Genomic DNA, 25454 nt, shown 5'->3' on the forward strand with positions numbered 1-25454 from the left:
ATATGAACCCTAATTTTTCCCCCATTTGCAAAAATTTTATCATCCATTCCAAGGAACTTAGCAGCCACCAATGCAATGTTTCTGATCATGTCAGGCTCCTCAAACAAAGGCGGTATGTTGCTAATTCGAACCCAGAAGAAGAGTAAGATCAGATCAACTTCTTCAATAAGCGTGATGCCATCATATTCTTGAAGCACAACCGACGCATGATTGAACCTCCATGGTCCATCCTTTAACACCTTGTTGCGATCCTTACGCAGATCAAAAGCCAGGACGAAACAGTTTGGCGTCCTTTCTTGAATCTTGAAACTCTTATCAAGAACCCATACTCTCCAAAAAAAGCGTTTCAAATCATTTAACGATGGCAGTTTCTTCACTAGCGGACGAGCCAACAAGTAGGATTGTTTGGGACGTCGGTGGAGTACCTCAGAGGTTCAGGAGAGATTAATCACATACATCGCTGCTAGCAAGAGCAAGCAAAGCAGCAAAAGACGAGGTTACATCATCGATGGTGGACATGTTGACGGGATTCGGACTCGGAGAAGAAGCGACATTAGTCGCTTTGTTTACTGGGTTTGACGGCTATGCACAGAGCACAGCCTTATGGTTTTTCATATAGTATTGAGTTTCTGTAAACGTAACGTACGACTTTTTTATCTTTATTTATTTAACAATGAGGGAAAGGTATAAATAGAAATTTGTTGACAACAAAATATAAGGAGTGTGCATTATTAAGTAATTGGACGTGTGTTTATAAAACTTCTCGACTTCATTCTTTAAAAAAAAAAAAAATTATATAGTAGGTACAACAGGTTTAATAGGTATGCAACCCCAATTCTTTAATCAAGCGATTCAAATTCTTGTACTATGATCCACCTTCCTTCACACTATTTCTTGCCATTTCCCCAAGTTTCTTGGCTCTGCTTCTCATTTCCTCTGATTCTTCACCCACCATAATCTGTTTCACCACCGTATCTATAGCTTCACTCTTCACTCTTTCCCCTCCAAATCTAGCCAATTTTGAAACACCAACCCCAAAGCCAAGTATTGGGGTCACCAGCTTCTCATTGTAAAATTGGTCAGCAAACGTTGGCCACGTAGCCATCGGAACTCCAGCAGAAATTGCTTCAATAACAGAGTTCCACCCACAATGCGTCACAAAGCCGCCGACTGCCAGGTGTTCAATAATTTGCACCTGAGGAACCCACCCTCTTATGACTAGTCCTTTACCTTCAACTTTCTTCTCAAACCCTTGAGGCAACCAATCCTCACTACTTTCATGATCATTGTTTTCATCTTTTTTGACAGCCCAAATGAATTGCTGCCCAGAAGCTTCAAGTCCCAAAGCAATTTCCATGAGCTGCACATCATCAAACTTGACCACACTCCCAAAGCTCACATAAATGACTGAATTGGGTTTCTTGGAATTAAGCCACTAGAGACATTCATGCTCATCCGAGGAGGCATTAGTATCCTTATTGCACAGAATGTTGAGCCTATATGCCAATGCTTGATTCCCAGATAGCTCCTATAATGGTCGGCAAAGGCTGGCTCAAGCTCGTATCAAAATACTAGAACGAAACATGTTTCTGGGTATCAGGGATTGATAGATACGTTGCAACTCTTACTGGGCAGAAACTAAAAATCACACAGAACACACAACTTTGGTTAAGCAGTGAAAATCTCAAATTTGAGATTAAAAACACTACGGGGCTCTTACTCTTGAGAACCCAAAATCAAATCAATTCACTAATGATGAAGCATACATTTCTTTACAAACACAATTAGCACTATACTCGGCTACAATCATTAGACTAACTAATGAGGTGTTTGTCTTGAACCTTGACCGCCTTCTTCACTTGAACGATCTTCAATTATCACTCTTCTTGTATCCACAACTTCTCTACTGATCTCGAGAGAATCAATGCATATGAGTGAATGAACAATGAGACACTTAGACACGGAACAAGTGTTTCATGAACTCCTATGAGACTCTATCCAAGCAAGCAAGATGCACAATAATTCTTGCGTCAAAGGTGTATCCAATGAACGCTACTTTTCTGAATATATTGAGGAGAAAACAAATCATCAACAATCAAGACTTTACCATAATTGGACTCCTAATAGGAAAGGTCTTTCAATAAAAGATATCCAATTAAACTAAACAAATCCTAAATCAATTTGGATTTCAATGGTGCAACTTAACATGTGGGAAATATCTTTGCACGATAAAGATTAAGAACCAGAAAAATATTTTCCTAAAGCAAACTTCCTAAGAGCTAGGACGGACTCGGTGCATATGCTGACTCATGAGATGCAATTACCTTTAGGGATTCTCCGAGACCAGTTTATAGGTTTCTTCAATGTTTTGTATGGGAATGCCAACACACCAAGTACAAACCTTGTACCTACAATCTCCCCCTTTGGGATTCCTATACAAAACACATCTAATCAATGCAGACTCCCCCTCAACAAGTACTTGATCAGGATCCTCACTTGGGAAGAAACCTTCAATTCCTGAAACACTTATCACACACACTGTAAAAACGAAGTTAAAGATAAGGCATAGGAATGTCAAGATGATTTCAAGATCAATTATCAAAAGAGATTTAAACATTCAAAGCACAAGTTGATCAATTTCACCAATTTCTCCCCCTTTTTGTCTAGGAATGACAAAGGCTGCTGAAAAGAGTTGCGGAAGCTATGCAGAAGGAGGATCACCAGTATATGTTGCTCGATAGACACCATCCCAAGAAGAATCAATCAGAGGAAGATGGTCCAAGCTAGTATCAATACTCCCCCTAAGTGTGATCATGTTATGAAAGATGCAAGAATAAAATGCAAACACACAATGAGTGGGTTTGTATCCTTGTACAATTGACAGAGACAAAAGCATAGCCTTTTAGAGAAGAGTGTTAGCATCAATCCTCAAACATGAAAGTAATAAGATAAGGTCACATGAGTCAAGAGTTTTTGTCAACAACAAAGTAAGCAAGAAGATGATCGAGTATTCTGTACCTTTGTTGTGTAAGTGAACATAGCTTAAAGTGGGGTTTGTAAAAATCTCAGAATCAGAGAAAATAGAACACACATAAGAAGTGACGAAATAATCATAATCAACTCAAATCTCCCCTTATGACACCGTGTGGGCACAATATTTTTTCTTTTTTCCTTTCACACATTATGAAACTTTTTACATTTTTTTTCACAAGAAAACTAAGACTCATGTAACAAGTTTTATGCCAGCAACTCCCAAATCAGTTGACTTTAGGATACTAGATGTAACAAGGACATCTCAAAGGACACATCAACTCGAGTCAATAGTTTCACACTCTACCGGAGTGACCAAACCATTCCCTTTTCTTCCCAAACCTCATATCGTTCACCATGACCAAAGCTTGTTTACTTCAGGAATAGCCTGGCCTTTCTTCAAATAATTGTACCTTTTTACCAGGGAGCAACTACTACAAACATTCACTTCATACATGGGAACTAAGATCAAATCAACCAAGAGAATTACATGCCACCACAAGGAGTATATGTGTGCATGTGAGAATACAAAGTGATGAAGAATATGTGGTTCATGCTCAAGATTACATAGTGATGCAAGAACCAATTCAAAACATGTTATTCAACTCATTACAATCAGAACACTTGTCAATCTAAGTTCAATTTGATCTTTCAGACACGTTGGGATACAAATAACACATGTAATCCTGATTTTCCAGAAAGCTGAAAACAAAATGCAGAAATAAAAAGAGCAATGCACCTATACTAATATGATATCATACACTATGAATTCATGCAACATGGATGAAGCGAAGTGAGAGTATCAATACCTAGAGCACCCACCAATGGTGCTTCTAAGTGATTCAAATCGAGCTGTGTCTAAGAGCTTAGTAAACGAATCAGCCAAATGGCCGGTGTTCAGTAGGAATAACAAGCTCAAGCATATTATCAAGATTATCCATATGAGAAGACACTATGCCAAAAACCTTATCAGACTACACTTTTTAGACAACGAAAAAAAAAATTCCGTCGTGTGTTGTGTTTCAGTTGTCTCGAGAGGAGTTCGATCCAGCTGAACACGGGTTGTATCGGTCCGCTACTACCACTATCGGTCTTGCTTATCTGCAAAACAGACGAAAGTCAGAGGGAAGACCGGGTGTGCCGGCCTTCAACTCTCCGATGCCTAAGTCAGTATCGTGTAAGATAATGATAATGGAAAGTGATAGTAAACAGTTACCTCTTTAGGTTGTTGGAGATGACCGTAATGTAGCAGGTTTGTGGGAGCTTGGTTCCATTTCTTTCGGTGTGGGATGCTCAGGACCCCGATATCGCCCCGAGGGGTATCGGAACCCTCAGCTGGGAGCTTACCTTGCTGGTATGTTGGCGATACGAGTCTTGTGCTTCCGATACTTGTGCTTAGGAGGTATGTGCGTACCAACATGTTGATTGAAACTGCTTCATACAACAAGTTTAAAGGGATTTAGTTGTATAAGGACATCAGAAGTCAGATTTTTTTTGGTCCAAGATTATTGTACAACACTTATAAGGATTTGTATGTTGTCTGAATGAAAAAAATTAGTCGGCACATCTCCCTCCCACCTGTGCTCAAATTTGGGTCGAAATTTTGACTCACCTTGTACAACAGTATAGTTGTATATGTTGTACGAGAGTGAGTTGCTAAATATCATACAACACCTTTTTTGTTTGCGTTGTGCAAGTTTGGAAGAAAATTAGATGTAACCCAAAATAAGAGTCATTACCCCCAAAACGGCCAATTTTTGAGTGAAATGTTGGTATATGATTGTAAACTCCTACAACAGAATGACGTATTTTTGTTGTGTGAATGTGAGATGACAATCTTAGGCGGGAGAAATGAGTTTGTGATTGACACTAGGCGGGAGATTTGCTGTTGGGTACCTAAACCGAAGTTTCAAGTGTAGACTATCAGACAACCAAAATTCATTTTTGTGTTGTTTGAATTGATTATACAAAGTAAAAACCTAAACGTAATACTGCCGCTGTGACAAAATGCACATTGTTGATCTCCCACCGACTTAGTTGTTTTCAACACCAGAGAGTCCTCGAGAAAAATAGCAAAACCCATCTTCTTCTTCTCAAAGCAGAACCCATCTTCTTCTCTTTAAGAATAAAGCCCATCATTCTTCTTGAAACCCATCTTCTTCTTAAAACCCATCTTCTGAAAACACTCTATTAGGGTTCTATATACTCAATTAGGGTTTTCAATTTGGGGATTTGAAGGAAGAGGAAGGAGGGGGGGTGGTTTCTCGGGTTTCTTCAATCATTGAAACCCTAACTCGCTCTCTCTAACTCATTTGCGACCCCTCATACTCCAATGCACTTTGAAGCTTGTCTCTGACCTGGTGTCGCGACAGCCCACCTCTCCGGCCTCGTCTTCGCCTCCGTTCACTCTGATTCAGTGAGTGAGCTTTCAAAGATCGATTCAGACTCTCTACTATCTCTATTGATAAAGGCGAAGGTACTACAATCTTGGCAAACTCACTAATTAATCGACTTCGATTTCGTTTCTAGTTTCTCAGTTTTCAATTCTCGTTCTCCGAGCGGCGAAGAGAAGCGGCTTCTTGGGCTATGGAGCCTCGAGTAGGGGGACGATTCTGAGTCGGCGGAAAGAACAGTAGTGGATCCTTTGGAGAGATCTACTTAGGTGCATTGCTCACTTCTTCTTTTTGCTTTGCTTGCTTTTCGTTATTGCTAACTCATGTTCTATTTTGGTATCTTGATCGATCTGTTTGGTTTGGTTTGATTCTATTATGCAACTATAGTGTCTCAGATGTAGTCCCATTTCAGTTAAAAGTTCTGGTATTAGTGCTCAGAATGGTGATCATCGCTTTTTCGTTTTTTCAATCTTCTTTAATCAATCCTTGCATTTTTCATTTTTCAATGTTGTGTTATTGTTTACTGTAATTCTTTTGGTAGATTTTGTTTTTTTTTGGTTTTCTAAAGAAATAGTTTTCATTTTTAGGTGTTCTTAATTTTTTTCAGTTTTTATTTTAGGTGAGTGGTGATTATTGCTTGTGAAATACAATGGTAGTTCTTCATTTTATCTGGGTGTATATTGTGCTGGGATTTTTTTTTATTATTGGATTGACTTTTCTGGAACTTGAGCAGGTCTATTTCTTGGTTTCAATTTCAGATTCTTTTTTGCTTTTAAGATTCTGAATTAGACTGATTTGCAAAGAATTAATCAAAAGATTAACTTTTTAGGACTGTCCTTGTGTTTGGGAATTGATTTGATAATTTTGAAAAACAGTCTTTGCTGTGATTGAGAATTCTGTGTGTTTTGAAATGTGTATGAGTTGATAGTTATACTTATTTGTTAGAGCCACTATGGTGGGCGGGCATGATCACGTGTAAGTTTAGCTCTTGCCGCTGTTTCTGTTACACATTTATATAGGACTAAAGGATATGAGGTCTTGATTTCTGGTTTTCAATTTTCGCAAATCGTAGTGACAGTTAGAGAGGTTGCTTCGTTGCTTATGTATAGGCTCCGGTAGTTCTTGTAACTCTACTTGGTGCATTGAGTATAATAGTCAGGTAAGTTTTAGATATGTTTAAGGCCAGTTCTGTGCTGGTTTTTTATGGAGGGAAGTTTGTCTAGTGACTTAAGTGTTTGTCGGATGTTTCTAGTGCTGTTTTGGCTCATTTCTTGTTGAAGGTAAGGCTGCAGAAACTAGGCATTGTGGGATGTGTTGCGTGCATTGTGGGATCAGTGGTTATTGTAATCCATGTGCCTCAAGAGCATAATCTGAGTTCTGTACAGAAAATATGGATTATTGTGACTTAACCAGGTTTCTGACTTCATACTCTGGTTTTTCATAAAACTTTTCATGAACCAACCTGTGAACAACAATTAAAGAAAACCAATCTTATATTGTTGTTACTTTGATAGTTCATTTTTCTATCTATAAACAATTGTTTTCCTTCATAGTTACCAGATATTAGACTCTTCCAAACATTTCTTTGTAGAAGAAAAATCAATTGGAATTGTCTTCTAACTCTTTTGCCTAAGTAGGTAATTAAGTGTTCAAGCTTTTGTCTAACAATCACAATTCATTGTGTTACATTCTTGATATCAATGAATTCTCCCTTGTAAACCTAAATTCGCAAAAGTGCTTATGTTAAGTTCTGTATATCAATGAATTCTCCCATTGTAAATAGAAGTTAGCATGGAAGTCAATCATTTGTAGTAAGCTCTAATGAGTTAGAAATAGTTGCAAAAGTACTAGTCTGAATGTACTTTCTCCTCTCCATCTCCAACTTTCTCTAAAAGGCCATTCTCATGTACTTTATCAAGCTTTAGAATTTCAAAACTGCATATAAGGATTTATAACTATATAAGACATCATAGATTTGTATAAACTGCTTGTTAAGAGGACCTTATTTCTGTAGCTCTTACTTTTATGTCATCACACAATATACATATTATTAACATGCAAACTAAGAGAAGAGGTAGAAATCTATCAAGCACAGATTAGTTATTGCTATTCCAGTTCCTCTGTCTTATTTGAGATTATTGATTATTGTCTACCCTGCTGGCTCATATCTAAAATTATAAGTATCTTCTCAGAGGAAGCATATAAACTCCACTGAAGGGTATGTTCTGTCCTTACTTTTGTTATACTTATTATCATCTCTGTGTTTGCTATGTGAAGAGGGGAAGGGAGAAGATGGTGAGTATTTAAAATACTTAGCTTATACAATCATCAGTCTGACTTATCTATATATGTTTGTCTTCTTGCAGTAATAAATATAGGGCTTCAAATACAAATGGAGATAAAAGAATCTTGCAAACGATTAGCTATAAGACCTCTTCATTTATACTTGCTGCTTATGTTTGAAAATGCTTGATATTTTACTGGGGTCTGGGCATTGTGTGACTGTCTTTGATTGCAGTTAAACACTCATATTGGATAAATTAAAGAACATGAGTCCGGAGAACCTATTAAAGAATTTTGGAGATGCTTTTTAAGTTTCAAGTCAATACAATTACTTTTTATTTGTTCTTCTTGTCGGGACTGAAGAAGCATTCCTTAGCTTTTTTTTTTTTTTTTGCTTGGTCGATCTGAGCTTCTTTGAATCTGAAATATGTCTCAAGTCCTTGGGCTGCTAGTTCAAACTTCTATAGGCTTCTATAGACTAATAGTTATATATATGAATCTTATTATGCTAGTTACTTGTTACTGCAATAGTTGAAGGATACCAGTTTTAAATTATTATACTCATCTTATCTATTTGCATGTCTAATGGTTTCTGATGACTATAGACATATTTTGTACCGGCCATAAAATGTCTTTGCTGAACTCTCTAAACAAAGGTTATGGTGCTAGAGAATGATCAATTACCCAAAATATCATATGTGCATGAGTGCCACCTGAATAAAGTGTTAGGCTTATACTGCTAGAGAATGATCAATTACCCAAATTATCTTATATTGTTTTATGATAATTTGGCTTTCTTGATTTATGTACTGAATAAAGTGTTATTAATATCAAGTACTGCTTTGTAGCCTTCAAAGCTCTGGGAAAGCTGATCCTTGAAGTTGGGTTTTTGGTGGCATTTCACTGTGATAGATATGGTAAAGTCTTATGTGTTAAGGTTGTTAAGGTGTTATAGTTTTGGATCAAAACTGTAATGACTTTTAGGTCTCATTCTACAAACCGTTGCCAGCACTTTTCTGCATAGGCAATTTCTGACTTTATACTCTTATTGGTAATGGTTGGCTTTTGTTTACTCTAGGATAAATTGATTTGTCACTAAAAACTACTCTTCCTATATATTTTGCAGACAACATTGGAAGACAGAATGCTTTGGAACAATATGTGTATCGGCCTTTGATGTTCAAGTAGATAGGGCATATATGTATTAGAATGCTTTTCTCGTTTTAATCTTGAATGATTGGGAAATGCTCCATTTTAACATTTGAGGCATATGGAATTGATTGGATTACTCATTTGATGGCTTGCAATGTGTTTTCTTTCCAATTGTTCACTGTTCATTAGGTAAAATGGCGCTGTATATGCACAAAATATAGCAAATGAAAATGATCGTACAACAGTTTTATAATGTAGCAAATGCAATCATTCATACGACACATCGGTTTTTAACAAATCAGTGTCTTCTAATTTATACTCACACAACAGAAACAATTGAACTCTGTTGTCCCAAAAGTTAATTAAACAACTGAAGCAATTGAACTCAGTTGTTCAAAGGTAAATCATACAACATATATAGTCCAATAACTGAAGTTTGAAGATCAATCAAACAACACACAAAATAAAAGTATGTTGTCTGACAAGCTTAACATACAACAGCTTGAAAACAAGCACTGTTATCTGAAGGCAGCGCCGCAACTGTTGCGCCTGGCATCTACCGAGCCATCTGTAGAGCTATCAGACAACACTTTTAACACATACCCGTCGTCTGTGTGTTTCTCAGACAACTGTGTTCCACCGTTGTCTGAATTTTCATCAGACAACGGCTCGGTCTACAACGGAGGCTCTCCATATCACACAACGTTTTTCTACCGTCGTCTGATAACATTTTTGGCATAGTGAGAAAAACAATTATCATAACCTTTTTTAATCCAAATTTGCTTCTGCTTCAAATTCTGCTCTTTGGGGATTGCAATACGCTCTGCAATCCTGTTAATCAACTTTAAATGGTCTTTCAGCTCAGTTTGCAGCGATGCAGTTGAGCTAATTTTTTATGCTTTCCTCTGATTTTGAGTGACCCTGTGAATTATATTACAACTAGGATGGATGTGTCCCAATTTTCCACAATAATGACAAGTGGGAGTGAAGCTTTTGGAGTTGTGAATATACCTGGGCTGACGCACAGAGGTGTGCTTGTCAGGACTTACATAAGTAATTTTCTGATGGGTTTGGAGGGCTAAATTTGATTATGATCTTTTGAGCAACTTGGGACTAGAATCGTTGTCATTTGGAGCTTGTGACTGACCCAACGAATTTTCACATTCCACACCTTTTACAAAGGCCAAAGACTTGCAAGACTCACCATCATACCCTAATCCTTCTTTGTTGCAATGAGTTTTACCAAATCCAATCATCTTAGAGACCTTTCTAGACCCTATAGAGAACTTGTTGAAGCTTTCCTTGACTTTCAATAGCTCATCCTGCAATTTCTCATTTTCAAGGGTTAGTGAAACATTTAGAGTGGACTGAGCCTTGACTTCAACTTGCAAAATTTTGATTTTGTTAATAAGCTCATCATGCTCCTTGTCCCAATCTTGAGACTTGAGCTCACCCTGCAAGACTTTAATCTTATCAACAAGGTCAGTACGCTCTTCTTCCCATTCTTTTAAAGAAGTTTCAAATTTTTGCTCAATTCTTATTTTTTCCACTCTTAAAGATACAACTTCTTCTTCAAGATTGTTATTTTTTCGAAGAACAATTTTTGAAGCATTATACAATTGCTTACACTTTTCATTCGTTTCTTCATCAAGAGTATCATCTTCCAAGTCAGAATCATCAGATAAATCAATATTAAGAGAGGAAGTAAGAGCAAGATTTACCTCTTCATTCTCAGATTGAGAGCCTTCATCGTTGTCACTCCAAGTTGATTTAAGAGCCCTGTTATTTCGTGAGCTATATTTTCTGTTTCCACAATCAGAAGAGATATGACCAATACCACCACATTCATAACATTTAGGTTTTTCAACAATGCTTTTCTTTTGATCAGATAAACTTTATGAAGTACCACCAGTAGAATTTTTATTGTTAAGAAATTTTTTAAACTCTTTGGTTAGTAAGGCAAAATCTACAGAACCATTATCATTCACATCTTTAAATTTAACAAAAGAAAAGGCAACATTTTTTTACCTTTTTCTCGGGCTTGATCCTCATCTCAAAGGTTTTGTGATTACCTATCAGTTCATCAAGAGAATAGGTGTCCAGGTCTTGAGCCTCCTCTATAGCTGTCTGTTTGGATTGAAACTTTGACAAAAGAGAGCTTAGGATTTTCTTGACAATTCGATGCTCTTTAAAAGAATCATCAAGACTGTGACACTGACTTGTCACATTCAAAAGATGAGCATGAAAGTCATTTATTGATTCATCCTCCCCCATTTGCATGTTCTCAAACTTCAAGACAAGTCTCTGAGGTTTCTGGCCTCTAACCTTTTTGTTGCCTTCATAAGTGACCTGAAGAAGATCCCATGCCTGTTTAGCCGTGTCACAGTGGCTGATTTTCACCCTCTCCTTCTTGGATAAAGCTGTGAATAGGGAATTTCGTGCCTTGAAATCACAACTTTTGTTTCGAACTTCCTCTTCTGTCCATTCCTTCCTAGGCTTAAGAACTCTTGCAGATGTCCCTTCTACTTTCTTTTTGAGTCTTCTGCCTTGGTTGGGTGTTCCCATCCAGTCTCAACTATATTCTACATATTTTCATCCTAAGAGTAGAGGAATGCCCTCATCATGATGTTCCATTGTGAGTAATCTTCACCATCAAACAAAAGGGGGCAATTTATGGAACTAGAGGCTCTATCACGTTCAATTTCCATTCTGTCCTCAGATCTACTAAAAAGCTTTAGAACCCGCTCTGATGCCAAGTGAAAATACTAAAACAAAACGTGTTTCTGGGTATCAGGGATTGATAGATACGTTGCAATCCTTACTGGGCAGAAACCAAAAATCACACAGAACACACAACTTTGGTTACGCAGTGAAAACCTCAAATTTGAGATTCAAAACACTGCGGGGCTCTTACTCTTGAGAACCCGAAATCAAATCAATTCACTAATGATGAAGGATACGTTTATTTACAAACACAATTAGCACTATACTTGGCTACAATCATTAGACTAACTAATGAGGTGTTTGTCTTGAACCTTGACCGCCTGCTTCTTCACTTGAACGATCTTCAATTATCACTCTTCTTATATCCACAACTTCTCTACTGATCTCGAGAGAATCAATGCATATGAGTGACTGACCAATGAGACACTTAGACACGGAACAAGTGTTTCATGAACTCCTATGAGACTCTATCTAAGCAAGCAAAATGCACAATAATTCTTGCGTCAAAGGCGTATCCAAATGAATGCTGCTTTTCTGAATATATTGAGGAGAAAACAAATCTTCAACAATCAAGACACCCTAATTGGACTCCTAATAGGAAAGGTCTTTCAATAAAAGATATCCAATTAAACTAAACAAATCCTAAATCAATTTGACAGATCCTAAATCAATTTGGATTTCAATGGTGCGACTTAACATGTGGGAAATATCTTTGCACGATAAAGATTAAGAACCAGAAAGATACTTTCCTTGAGCAAACTTCCTAAGAGCTAGGACAAACTCGATGCATATGCTAGCTCATGAGATGCAATTACCTTTAGGGATTCTCCGAGACCAGTTTGTAGGCTTTTTCAATGTTTTGTATGGGAATGCCAACACACCAAGTACAAACCTTGTACCTACATCGTAGAAGCTGTTAACAACAACCTCATAGCTGCTCTTCTCCAATTCCACTCCCCATTCAGAAAAAGTTCTGAAGTTGCTTTTTTTGTTTGATGAAATATAGTAGTTGGGTTCCTGCAAGCTTGATCTCATTTGGTAGTTCATAAATCACAAGAGGTTTAGAGTCTGCAGATATTAACACCGAAATGTCTAGCATCAACAAATGTTATGAAATGCATATAGAGATGAAATTTATTCCATAGAAAACAAGCCTTGGAATTCCAAATTTTGCAGCAACATTAGTTGACCATGGGAAGAACCAGTCTGCTATAAGGCAGTTAGGTTGATGTTCTTTGAGGAGCTAGCTGCTCAAGTTGTGGCTCAAGCAAAGTGGTGGCTGTCAAGAACTTCTGGACATCTTCTGGAGTTTCGACCATGTGAGCACTTTCACACCCGTCTGGCAATCCAACATCTACAGAAGGGAATTTGAGAACGAGGACTCCAACATCAAAACCCGAAAGTTTGCTTCTTTCAATTGTTTTGAAGAAGAAGGCCAAGTTTTTGGGAGTGGAAATTATGGTTGTCTTGATGCCTTTCGAAGCAAATAGTATAGCCATGTCTAGTGTTGGGATCATGTGGCCATGAGCCAGATACGGAAAGAGGAAAATGTGAGACTGGTTAGTTTTGCTCTCCATTATCGCTTTGCGAAAGAGTTGTGATGAATGGAGAAAGGCTAGGATTTTTTTTTAATTGAATAAGGGATTAGGCGATATTAGCTCCTCGGAGGCAAACGATATAGGGAACAAGTCTCACCCTCTATCCCGAAGGAGAGGGGTTTGCCACACTCTGGGAACCCACCGCCCGTCCCCCTATTTTTATTTTATTAATAACATAAAAGAAAATACAACCTAAAGAAGGGGGGGACACAAAAACTAGTTGATAGGGTTGGTATATATAAGAACTTGTTGGCTTGAGAAAGAACTTTGCTAGTTTTGCTATTTTCATTTTTCTATAGATGAGGAAATTCTTTTTTGTGGATGGCTTTGATATAGGATTGGTATGCATGCACTTGCTTCACCTATAGATGATGCCTTTGATACTGTAGGTGTTGTTTCTTTTATTTTCTTAATTAATCTTTTTTTTTTTCTGATAGATATAGGATGAAGAGATTGTTAGCGTGAGTTAGTTTAACAAACAAAACTATGACTTGGCTTCAGCAATAAGAGCCTCTCGCTCCTTCCACAAACCACTCTTCATCTGTACTATTAACTAATGATGTGATACAATAGTACGTCTAACAAGTCAACTTTGAACGCAAATTTTGAAGAAGCTTTGCTGGGGCTCCATCAACTTATTGTTACATCATTGACATTGTATATATTGCTCACCATATTAGCGCTGTTGTCTTTCAGTTGCACTCTATCTTGTACTTGCATACATGTATATATAGTGCTAGCTGTTGAAACCACTACTAGAAATCTGTTCATAGACATCGCATCTTTTAAATCGGTTAGACTTGCACACGATGTAAAAACGTAATCTAACATCGTTTTACGAAAATACCGATTTAAATGTATATCATTAACATCGGGTCTTAAAATGACCGGTGTTAAAAGTTTTGTTTGAAAATTTGCGGGAACCTATTTTAGCAAAACGCGCTAAGTGTTTTAAGTGAATTGAGGAAGCGGGACTAAATCTAAAAACTTTCACACTTAGAAAAAAAAAATTAAAGCCCGATCCTAAAAGTTAGACAGAAAACCCTAAGCTCTCGCGCGGCCTCCATCTCACTCGAACTCGCCTTCATTCTGAACTCACCCCAAACTGGATCTCCTCCCAAACCCGACCTCCATCTCCTCCCAAACCCGACCTCCATCTCCCGTCCTCAGCTTCTTCGGCATCAACTCCGTCCAGTCCGGCATCGACTCCGTCCAGTCCGTCCTCAGCTTATTAGTCGAAGCATTTCTAAACAGCGCCGTTCCGTCTTAGCCTCTGGAATCGAAGCAAGAGAGCGGCGGCCAGTCGGCGCGTCTCACTTCAGAGATCGAACGACTCCGTTGTGGGATTCGAAGGATTTGCCTGTCGAAGGATTCTAGGAGTCGCCGGTCGGAGACGAAGTAATCTTAGTACGTATTGTTCTAGTTCTATATATGTAAATGATAGAGTCAATTTCAGTCGTTTTACTTGTTGATGGTATCAGGCTTGTGGGAGATTTGTTGTGTTTGTACTTTTTTTGTTTTGTTTTGTTACAATTCTGATTGTTTGATAATTTACAACGTTTGACAGACTTCCCATCGTTGGGGTGCAGAGTAGCATAATTTACAAGGTTTATTGACTGCATGCTTCCTTGTTCTGGAGAGCTCCTCGGTTCAATTGGGCTACAAGGTTTATTGACTGCATGCTTCCTTGTTGAGGTTGATGTATAATCTTTTAACATCTTTTCATTTTTCACATTGATAGCCATTATGACTTATGCATGCTAATAGGTTTTGCTGCTAAATGTCTGTGCTTGTAATGTTTTGCTGCTCATGGTTAAGTGTATAATGGTTTGATCTTTTAACTTATACATCCAGAACAAAAATGATTTTGTTTTTGCACGTGGTGCATTCTTGGTATTCATTTTTCTGTTTTGCATATAGCTTTTGCATTTGTATAGGTTGTTTCATTCTTTTCATCCTAATGGCTTGAGGAAATCTGAAGAATCTGTATCTTGTGCTTCATGACAACGGTCTTTTTAAGCATCTCCAAGCAGTCACATTCTGTAAAATTGATAACTTAATTTTCGTCAGGTGTAATGATTTCCTGTGGATATCAGACTTTCTGATTTATGCTTTTCAACAAGATGTGCTAGTTTATGGTAATCTCCGGTGTTCATGATATTTGGCCCTTAGTTGATGTCTTCATGCAAAAGACACACCATATACATATTGAGGAGAAAGAAATAATGAAAGTTCTAGCCATAGTTTCCTCACTAGCTTTCTAGCTGATTTACCTTTTTAGGTCAGAAATGGTTATAATCCTTTGAATGTCCTTCTTTTTCCTTTTCTTTTTTGCCCCAAATCCTTTTAGTGCTTGTTGGTTAAAGTTTGGTAATTGGTTTTATATGAATGTCAGGTAAACCCATTAAATTGCACTTAAAACAGTTTTCAGACAGGCTTTTGGCTGTATTTTCTGCAAAACTACTTCATTATTCAATCAGTTTATGGTAAAAAATGGAAGTTTTCTCTAGCTAAGTATGACTGCGAAAATTATTGTATGGATTTGTGGGCTATTGTTGCTGAATGATTGTTTTTGTTTAGAGTTGAAGAAGCGCAAGTTTGTGGGTGGCTTCAAGAACGGTGAATTTGTGGATAACGTGAAGTCCAGCTTGGGTATGTTCTCTCTTGCTTCCTTCCAATCTTTGTACCAATTGAAATTGTGAGCTATCAAATTTTGGTTTTAATTGCTTTATTCTATGATTTGGAGTGGTCACATTGAGTATGAACTATTGATGTTGTTATTCTTTTGAGATCTGGTGTTGACCGGATAGGAAAAGATTTGGTTGACGCAATGGCTTTTTCTGTTAGTTTGGTTACAGGTTTATTGTCTCCCCTTCTTTTTTGTTTTTTTTTGTCTTTTTTTTTGGGCTGAGCTCATGCTTCTTAAATTGGCTTTTTATTCATGATAGTTGATAGTGCTCTTATAAGCTAGGCATTGAGCAGATCATGTGAATCATATTAGCACGTTCTCCTATGCTACTGCCTGGCCTTTATTCTTTAATGGCATAAACGTATACACAAAATCAAAGTGACTTCCCTGTTCTGCTAGATAGTCAATTGTATTAAAGGGGTGGGTGTCAAAATATATTTTCCATGGCTTACTAATTTTAGTGTGCAGTAACTGAACATATATGCTTAAAACCTTTCTTTTCTTTCAAAATCTGATTGAATTGTAGTAATGTCCTATTCAAATTTAATATTGCGATAATCTGATGTTGCTCATCTCAATAAATTGTAAGATACGAAGTTGGTTGGAAGGAGCAGCAGGTTACGAGCGGGTCTTCAAGGCAAAACTAGTGTTGAGTAGTGAAATCCAACTGTTCAGGTTAGCAATCCAAGTCTTTGATTCTGCTGTTTGGTTTGTGTATGAACTATTGAAGTGTTTACCTAATTTTCAGTTCATGATTTGTGTATGAAGTGATGGTTTTGAGTCTTGAGTTTGTGCATGAACTGTATGGCAAGAATAATTAAGTGATGTTGAACTTGTTTGTGAAGTGTTAAAAGTGATTAATTTCAGTCTTGGTTCTGTCCAGTTTTGATTGGTTAAATTAATTTTTAATTTTGATTTTTTTTATGATGTTTCAGCAATGGATAAATCTTGGATTAATGAAGATAGGGATACTTTAAAATATCAATTGGGTGTTGAGAATTTTTTGATTTTTGCTGAAGAAAATGCTAGTAACCGTAAAAGAATTCCTTGCCCTTGTTCAAGATGTGTGAACTTCAAAAAAAAGTCAATTAGAGTCATTAGGGGCCATTTGTATGCTTATGGCTTTAGTTTGAGCTACACAACCTGGATATGGCATGGAGAACCAAGTTTGTCCTCCTGTGGTAGTGCATCTGGTGGTTTTGGCATGCCCCAAAACCATCAAGTTGGGTCTGAAACTGTAGACATGTGTCAAGCAGCTTTCAATGAGGGTGATTGTGATGAGGAGTCATATGAGTTTAATAAGTTTGTTGAGGATGCTGAGATGCCTTTATTTCAAAACAGTGAACGCACTAAGCTAGATTCATTGGTGCAACTTCATAACTTGAAAGCTAGGTTTGGTATGAGTGATACTTGCTTTTCTGAGTTACTTTCCACTGTTGGGTCTTTGCTTCCTAAAGATAATGTACTCCCTCAAAGTCTATATGAGGCAAAGAAGACTCTCAACAATTTAGGGCTGCAATATGAGAAAATTCATGCATGTCCTAATGACTGCATATTGTATAGGAAAGATTTTTCTGATGAAGAAAATTGTCCTAAGTGTGGTTTGTCTCGTTGGAAGCTAAAGAGGGATAAAACAGTTAAAGTGGGTCAACCAGCCAAGGTGTTGTGGTATTTTCCTATAATTCCTAGATTTAAGCGTTTGTTCAAATCTGCCGAAACTGCCGAAATGCTTACTTGGCATGAGGACAAGCGAACTAAGGATGGACACATGCGCCATCCAGCCGATTCTCCTGCATGGAAGTTGGTAGATTATAAATGGCCTGAATTTGCTAGTGAATCAAGAAATCTGCGGTTGGCTTTGTCAGCTGATGGTATTAATCCACATAGTTCTCTAAGTAGTAGGTATAGCTGTTGGCCCGTAATATTGGTGACTTACAATCTTCCTCCATGGTTGTGCATGAAGCGGAAGTTTATGATGTTATCTCTATTAATATCTGGTCCGAAACAGCCGGGAAATGACATTGATATCTACTTAGAGCCATTGATTGATGATTTGCAAAGGTTATGGGATGGAGTTAATGATGTCTATGATGCACATAGGAAGGAATATTTTACACTAAGAGCTGTTTTGTTGTGGACAATCAATGACTTCCCCGCATATGGAAACTTATCGGGGTGCACCACTAAAGGTTACAAAGCATGTCCAATTTGTGGTGACAAAACTTCAGCCACACATTTGCCCCATAGTAGGAAAATGTCTTATAGCTGTCACCGTAAGTACTTGCCACGTCATCATCCTTATCGGAGGCAGAAAAAAGCATTTAATAATGAGCAAGAATTTGAAGTTGCTCCTCCACCGCTATCCGGAGAGGAAGTGTTGAAGATGGTAGAAGATATTAACTGTGAGTATGGCAAGGGAAAGAAGAAGAAGACCTCAGATTCTGCCGGTACTTGTTGGAAGAAAAAATCCATTTTTTTTAACTTGGAGTATTGGAAATCTCTTCATGTTCGCCATGCTCTTGATGTAATGCATATTGAGAAAAATGTTTGTGAGAGTGTGATTGGTACACTACTAAACATGCCTTCTAAAACAAAAGATAGTGTGGCTGCCCGCTTAGATATGGTTGACATGGGTGTTAGACTTGATTTGGGTCCGAATATTGGGGAGAAAAGGACATATCTACCTGCTGCCCCATACACTTTGTCGAGAGCAGAAAAGATATGCATGTGTACTTCTTTCTTGGGAATGAAAGTTCCTTATGGTCATTCATCAAACATAAAAAATTTGGTGTCCATGGATGATTTGAAGTTGTATGGATTGAAATCCCATGATTGTCATACATTAATGCAACAATTGCTTCCCGTGGCTATTCGTGCGGTGCTTCCTAAGCATGTTCGAATATCTATAATGAGGCTGTGCTTCTTCTTTAATGCATTGTGTACCAAAGTGGTTGATGTGTCGAAGTTGGATAAGCTACAATCTGATTTGGTTTTGACCTTGTGTATGCTAGAGAAAATATTCCCTCCCTCCTTTTTCGACATAATGGTTCATCTCACTGTGCATCTAGTTAGAGAAGTACGATTATGTGGGCCTGTTTTTTATAGATGGATGTACCCTTTTGAACGGTTCATGAAAGTTTTAAAGGGGTATGTTCGCAACCGTTTTCATCCCGAAGGTTGTATAGCCGAGAGTTATATTGGAGAAGAATCTGTGGAGTTTTGCTCGGAGTTTGTTCACCATTGTAATCCAATTGGAGTTCCTAAGGATTCAAGTAAGCTGTGTGGCCCACTTTCTAGTGCGAAACTAAAGTCGATAGATGAGAAAGAGAGAGACCAGGCACATCTTCATGTGCTGTCCAATAATGCTGAGGTGGATCCATAAGAAGTAAGAACTCTCAGCTTTTATTCTTACCTTTAATCTAAATTAAGTTTCTGTCAAACATTTTCATAAGGCTTGATTTTATTTTTTATGTGTGCAGTGCCCATAAAAAGATTGTCGAGGAGCTGTACGCTGGGAAAAAGAAGAGTAAAAAATGGCTAAGAAGTGAGCACAATCGTACTTTTGCCGATTGGTTTCAATCCGAGGTCAGTACATATTGTGTTCAGGTGCTTTATATATAAAAATCAAAAGCTTGGATTACTCTTGAGTAACATTATATGGCTGTTATATAACCAGGTTTCAACTCAAATGAAGGAAAATCCTACTGAGGTTTCAGAAACAATTAGATGGCTGGCTAGAAAACCGAGTTTCACGGTGTTTACTTATGAAGGCTATCTTTATAATGGAGTTAAGCACTTCACAAAGCAGCGAGATGATGCAAGAGCGGTCCAAAATAGTGGGGTTTCCTTATTGGCTAAGACGATGCAATTGTCTAGCGCTAAGGATAAAAATCCGGTGGAGAGTGAGATGACTTTTTATGGGGTTATCGAAGAGATATGGGAGCTTGACTATCAAGCTTTCAAAGCCCCATTGTTTCTGTGTCAATGGGCAGCAAACGAAAAAGGAATTAGGCAAGATGAGTTCGGTTTTACACTTGTAAATCTCAATCGGATTGGCCACCAAAAGGATAAATTTGCTTCTGCTAGTCAAGTGAAGCAAGTATTCTTTGTTGAAGATCCTATTGATTCCTGCTGGTCGGTTGTTCTAACGACCCCAAATAGAGACTATCGTGATTGTGTCTATGATGATGATCTAGGGGACACCACCTTGGAACATCAACCGTTTTGTGTAGAACTACCACCTTGTGATGAAGACGAGAATGAGGCTGAAGCCACTTATCTTAGAGAAAATGTTGAGGGATTTTGGGTCGACCAGTTCACAACTCCAAGAGAACAATATTAGTGCCTTTTGTTTGTTTTGTATTCTAAGTGGCATATATGCATTTGATATGTATTTTAGTTGAATAGTAAACTATTACTTCTATGCAGCAAATCTGTTATGAATAAGTGAAATTTTATTTCATGAGTCTTTAAATGCCACTCCACAGAATCTGTTTTCTTCCAGTTTGCTTTTTTTGATGTTTACACACAGAATCTGTTATTACTATCTGTTGTTTGCCTTACTTAACACTCAGTTTGTGCTTTGTGACCAGATAACTTGACGCAATGGGTTCCAAGAAGGGAAAATCAAAAGGAGGCAAAAAATCAAAGAACAAAGCGGATAATGATACTAGTCCTGTTGAGACTGATGGCATGGTTGATGCTGGAGAGGATTCTGCTACCGTTGAAACTATGACGAGCACAGAATCAGCCAAAGGAAAAAGCAGAGGAAAGCGAACTGTGGTTGCTTTGTACAAGGTTGTGGTGAAGAAAGCACTTGGGAGGAAATTGAAGGTGACCTACAGTGAAACAGGCAATCCAAATGGCAGAACACGGCACACTCTACAGTCGTATATAGGCATGTTGGTGCGGAAAATGGTTCCCATCAACGTTGTTAGCTGGCCTGAGGTGGATGGAGACTTGAAAGAAAATCTTTGGATCGATGTTAAGGTACTACTCTACTTTTCTTGCGTTGCTGCAATTTGATGTGGACTGATATGTATTATTAGTTCCATATTGTTGTTTCAGCTGGGAAAAAAATAATAATTCTAGTTGTTAGGATCTGCTCTCTGCTGAGTCCAGGTCTAATCTCTTCTAGTTGTTAGTTCAAAATTACTATGATGCTGCTCTTGTTTCCTTTTTGATTTGCAAAGTGTAGGTGTTTACTTCATCAGATTTTAGTTTATGATGTTTACATATCCTTATTTAATTACTTGGCAAACTATATAATCCCACAATTATATTTGTTGCACAGGATACATTCAAAGTAGCCCCTGAAAGTAGAAAACTAGTGTTGACATCAGCTGGCACAAAATGGAGACAATTCAAGACCACATTAACAAATAAGTATGTGCTGCCATTCTTGGGCAAAAAGAAAAAATTGAGAAAGCCACCAAAGCAGTACTCCTTTGTTGGCCTACAACCATGGAAGGAATTTGTAAAAGAGCGGTGCACTGAAAATTGGCTGGTATGCTCCTATTATGTAAAGGGCTTGCTGTTATATTTCTAGGAACTGCATATAATTTCTGGGTCAGTTGACTCGTCTACATTGTATGAGTTTTTATGCAATAACGGTGCTTAATTATATTATGCAGAAACTACATAATGAACAAAGTGCACGAGTGAGGAAGAGAAAATACCCTCACAGATTATCAAGAAAGGGATACATTGGACTGGAGGAGGAATTGGTTAGGAACTGCTCTTCTCTGTTTTTTTGATGGCTGAATTATACACATATTTTTATTATATATTGTGTTCCCTCACTATTTTATTTACTGCACAGAAACGTACTTTGCCTGAAGGAGAGATAATTGATCGTGCAATTATGTGGAAGAAAGCTCGTGTACCAAAAAATGGAAATATAGATGAAGAACTGTCATTGGTGGCAGCAAAAATAGTAAGGCCAGATTGTTGAGTAATTTATGGTGTGGAACCTTATCTAACTTATCTTTACATATTTTATTAGGATGAACTATTGGAAAAGAAGAGTAAGGGGGAGCTGGAAATATCAGGGAGTAGTGATGTTCTGTCTCAAGCGCTAGAAACTCCTGAACACTCGGGTAGGGTGAGGGGTGTTGGAGGCTTCGTCAACCCATCCACCTACTTTAATCTTCCAAAGAAAAAGAGGATTCGAATTACTAAGGCAGATATATTGGCCCGTGATAAAGAGCGTGATATGGAGTTAGAGGAGACAAAGAGAATGCTTCTTGCTCAGCAAAGAAAGACGGAAGACATCTTAAATCAGAGGATTGCACAACTAGAAGCACTAATAACAGGGAAGACAGCTATGCCTCCTCCTGCCACAGGGGAGAATGTCATTTCCCCTATATCAGATAAAGGGAGTTGGCATGATAAACCAAGAATTGGCAAATTTAATCCTATTGATGGCAAAGTCATAGAAAATGTGGTGGAGGAGGACTGCAACATTATACCTGCTCCTGGAAAGGTAAAAATATTTGTCATTTCCCATTCGAGTTCTAATAATTGCGTTGGGTACTTGTATATGAATTGCAAAGCTTTTGGTCATTGGTACTTTATGACTGTGTTTCCTTTTAGGGTGCCGGATCATGTGAGCTAGCAGTGGATAACATCAATAATATTGTGGCTTTCGGTACCGTATTCGAAGAGGGGGATATAAGCAAGACATTGCATGGAGTTCCACTGAAGGAGGGAACTGTTCGTGTATCAGTTGATGGTATACTTAAATCAGATGCAGTGCTTCCTTTCCCTATCAAGGGTGAGATGGAATTCGTTAGGGATGCTATTGGGAGTCACGTAGCTTGGCCTAAAGATCTTGTTATCCAAACAATGATTAAGGTAAGAGTTGTATGTGTCTTGTGAAACTATAAGCATTTAACTTAAATCGGATTATCTGGTATTAAATTGGAGTGTGCTATGTGTGTGTGTTGATTGAATGAAATGGTATCACATGAAAGTGAAAGTATTGCTGTATGTGATCAACTTGCTGAATCTGCAGCAGCAAATAATTTAGTAAAGTGGCAGAAGTTATTGCTGTAGATATTAAAAAGGTGTTATGGTACTAAGGATATATGTTTTTCCTAGCAGAAAAAGACGAAGACTCCGCACTATGTCAAGTCACTCTTTGAACAAGTTGAGCTTAATCCATGGGTGCCAAAACGGTGCAAGTTGTTGTATAAACATGCAACAACTATCATGAAAGAAACAGGGAGCTCAATAAGCACAATATTGTCTGAAAATGTGTTTGGCGTACCTAAGCAACTCTACATATTGTGTGAGAATGTGATTCAAGTGTTAGAGATGCAGTGGATTGGCCAAGGAGTTATAGCAGCATATATGGCGTAAGTATCGATCACTTCATGAAGTGCTATAATTCTTGTTTTGTTTCCATTCAACTATTCAACTTAGGTGATATGAGCCATGTTTCAACTATACGACATTGAGTAAATTAGTTTGTGCTTTATGGTGTTTTGCTTGGTAATGATTATATGTGGAAAGATTAGAACACATTTATTCTTGTCTAGCAAATGGTTATGTGTGGAAATGTGATATGGGATTATGGTGTTTTGCTGCATTTGAAAATCAGTTTGCCTGCTGCTTGATGGGACTCATTTTGACACAGGTGCTTGCATGAACTTCTTACGGAAAGAGATGCATTGGACACCTTTGCTTTTGTTGATCCAGCAGCCACATATAATTGTGAAAGACCGGACTTCGTACGGTACTTAGTTGATCGATTAAAAGAGGGAAAATCTGATCGTATATTCTTCATGCCTTACAATCCAGGGTAATGCTGCAATATTCTTAGTAAATTGAATATAGTCTTGCCTGGTATTATATTCTGCATAATGTGGGCTTTATGTTTACTGCAGAAAGCATTGGATATTAACTATCATATGGGAGGGTGAAATCTACATCTTAGATCCGTTGCCAAAAGCAGTCCATTATCAAGTATGGGAGACTTCAGTGATCAAGTAAGTACTACATTATATATTAGCATTTTCTTTAACATATCAGACCAATGAGCATTTAAATTGAGTAATGACAATGGTTGTGCAGTGCGATGAAAACCTTCAATGCTGAAACTGGTAGGGTTAACAAACTGCCTAAAGTGAAATCGCTTCCGGTAAGACTTATACATGTGTTTGGCTGGGATAATACATTGCTTCTTATGTCAATGCTTGTCTAATTGAATACCTTCAATAAATAGGGCGTACCTAAACAACCAGGTGGAGTTGAGTGTGGCTATTATGTTATGCGATACATGAAAGACATAATAGAGGATGAGACACTTTCATTTCCTACCAAGGTACATGCATATATTATATCTCAAAGAACATTTTGGATTAATTAAATATTAGCTTGTTTACCCAATCACTGTGCCTTATGTGTTGTTTATATATTACTAGTGGGCGGTAAAGACGCGGAAGTCATATAGCCAAAATCAAATTGATGAGGTGCGCATTGAAGTGGCTGATTATATGCAGAGTTTGATGTAGGACTGTGACTGCCAAGATGTTTTTTGAGTAAGGCTAGCTAGTTTTGGCTTTGAAGCAAAGCTTGGTGTGGAACTTTTGTACATTGTTGCTCATATTTTTCCAAGCTTTGTTTTGTAAGTTTAGGGGTTTATTTTGGCCCATTATGTTGAATCATGAATTTGGAAAGAACATTAATGGAAAGCCCCTAATTTTGGATGATGAGAAATGCAATTTTTTTCCCAGCAATAGCTAAATGCAACTTTTCACATCATGGTCAAAATGAAGTGAAGTGTATTAAAGCATAATAAAACAGTAATGCCAAGGAAAACGAAGTCTGTTGAGAGATTAGAAATCAGTATCAAAAATGAAATCGATGTCCTATGATTATCAATATATCGAATTGTAACTCAAAATCGATGTAATCAAAACTACTGCACATCGATTTCTAATCACCAAACCGTAATCTTCAATGAACTAACACATCAGTTTGAATAAACATAATCGACGTACATAATACCATTGAACATCGGTTTACTTAATTGAAAACGATGTTCAGTCTCAAAAGAAACATCATTTCTGAATAAAAACACGATGTATAATAAAGATACAGACATCGTTCCTAGGAAAATAATGAAAAACACAGGTCTCCGCAAAGTCGTAAGACCATGCTGGGAATGGGATTCGCTTTCATCCTGGGATTTCTGCTCTTCCTCCTAAAGCTCCGGATCCATTGGATCCTGGACCTGAGAGTCATCCCCCGCAACTAGAAGAAGTTCGGGGGGCGTGGCTGAATGTAGAGCAGTCCGCCCCTACAGCGTTTGATCAGTAGATTATTTATAGCAACCTACATGTAAAAATGGCCACGAACAAACAATACTCATGGGAACTGATGTCTACAAGTGTACTGGACATCGCTTCTAAAATAGAAATCGATGCAAATGTTCAACTAGGTATTGTTCGACATATACTTTTTAAAGCATAAAATCTGAAAATATGAAGAATTAGACATACCTAACATACAAAAATATGATGATTATAACGATTATACATCGATTTGTTTCTTAGAATCGATGTTGGTTGTTGTCTGGGA

General features: G+C 37.7%; 1 protein-coding gene, 2 long non-coding RNA genes and 1 pseudogene across 3 annotated transcripts; 3 read left to right on the forward strand and 1 right to left on the reverse strand.

Moving 5' to 3' along the window:
* Positions 1 to 814: 814 nt before the first annotated feature.
* On the reverse strand, positions 815 to 13159 carry LOC133737155 (scopoletin glucosyltransferase-like; annotated as a pseudogene).
* On the forward strand, positions 5039 to 9008 carry LOC133740436 (uncharacterized). Its single transcript, XR_009861216.1, has 3 exons — positions 5039 to 5692; positions 8555 to 8623; positions 8833 to 9008. It is a non-coding gene; the product is annotated as an uncharacterized LOC133740436 (long non-coding RNA).
* A 2409-nt stretch (positions 13160 to 15568) lies between the features above and the next one.
* LOC133737156 (uncharacterized) lies at positions 15569 to 20211 on the forward strand. The gene is made up of 5 exons (XM_062164769.1): positions 15569 to 15575; positions 15761 to 15832; positions 16805 to 19223; positions 19349 to 19454; positions 19546 to 20211. The coding sequence occupies exons 1-5, from the start codon at positions 15569 to 15571 to the stop codon at positions 20209 to 20211; spliced, it is 3270 nt and encodes a 1089-aa protein (XP_062020753.1).
* A 3740-nt stretch (positions 20212 to 23951) lies between these two features.
* On the forward strand, positions 23952 to 24587 carry LOC133736671 (uncharacterized). Its single transcript, XR_009859659.1, has 3 exons — positions 23952 to 24012; positions 24097 to 24195; positions 24296 to 24587. It is a non-coding gene; the product is annotated as an uncharacterized LOC133736671 (long non-coding RNA).
* The last annotated feature ends 867 nt before the right edge of the window (positions 24588 to 25454 follow it).

This window comes from Rosa rugosa, chromosome 3 (genome assembly GCF_958449725.1).
Source record: "Rosa rugosa chromosome 3, drRosRugo1.1, whole genome shotgun sequence".
In the NCBI taxonomy this organism is placed as follows: domain Eukaryota; kingdom Viridiplantae; phylum Streptophyta; class Magnoliopsida; order Rosales; family Rosaceae; genus Rosa; species Rosa rugosa.

Coding starts and splice junctions, on each gene's coding strand:
- LOC133737156 (XM_062164769.1), top strand. Junction 19,224..19,348: donor CAGGCACATCTTCATGTGCT/GTCCAATAATGC, acceptor TTATGTGTGCAG/TGCCCATAAAAAGATTGTCG. Junction 19,455..19,545: donor CCGATTGGTTTCAATCCGAG/GTCAGTACATAT, acceptor TTATATAACCAG/GTTTCAACTCAAATGAAGGA.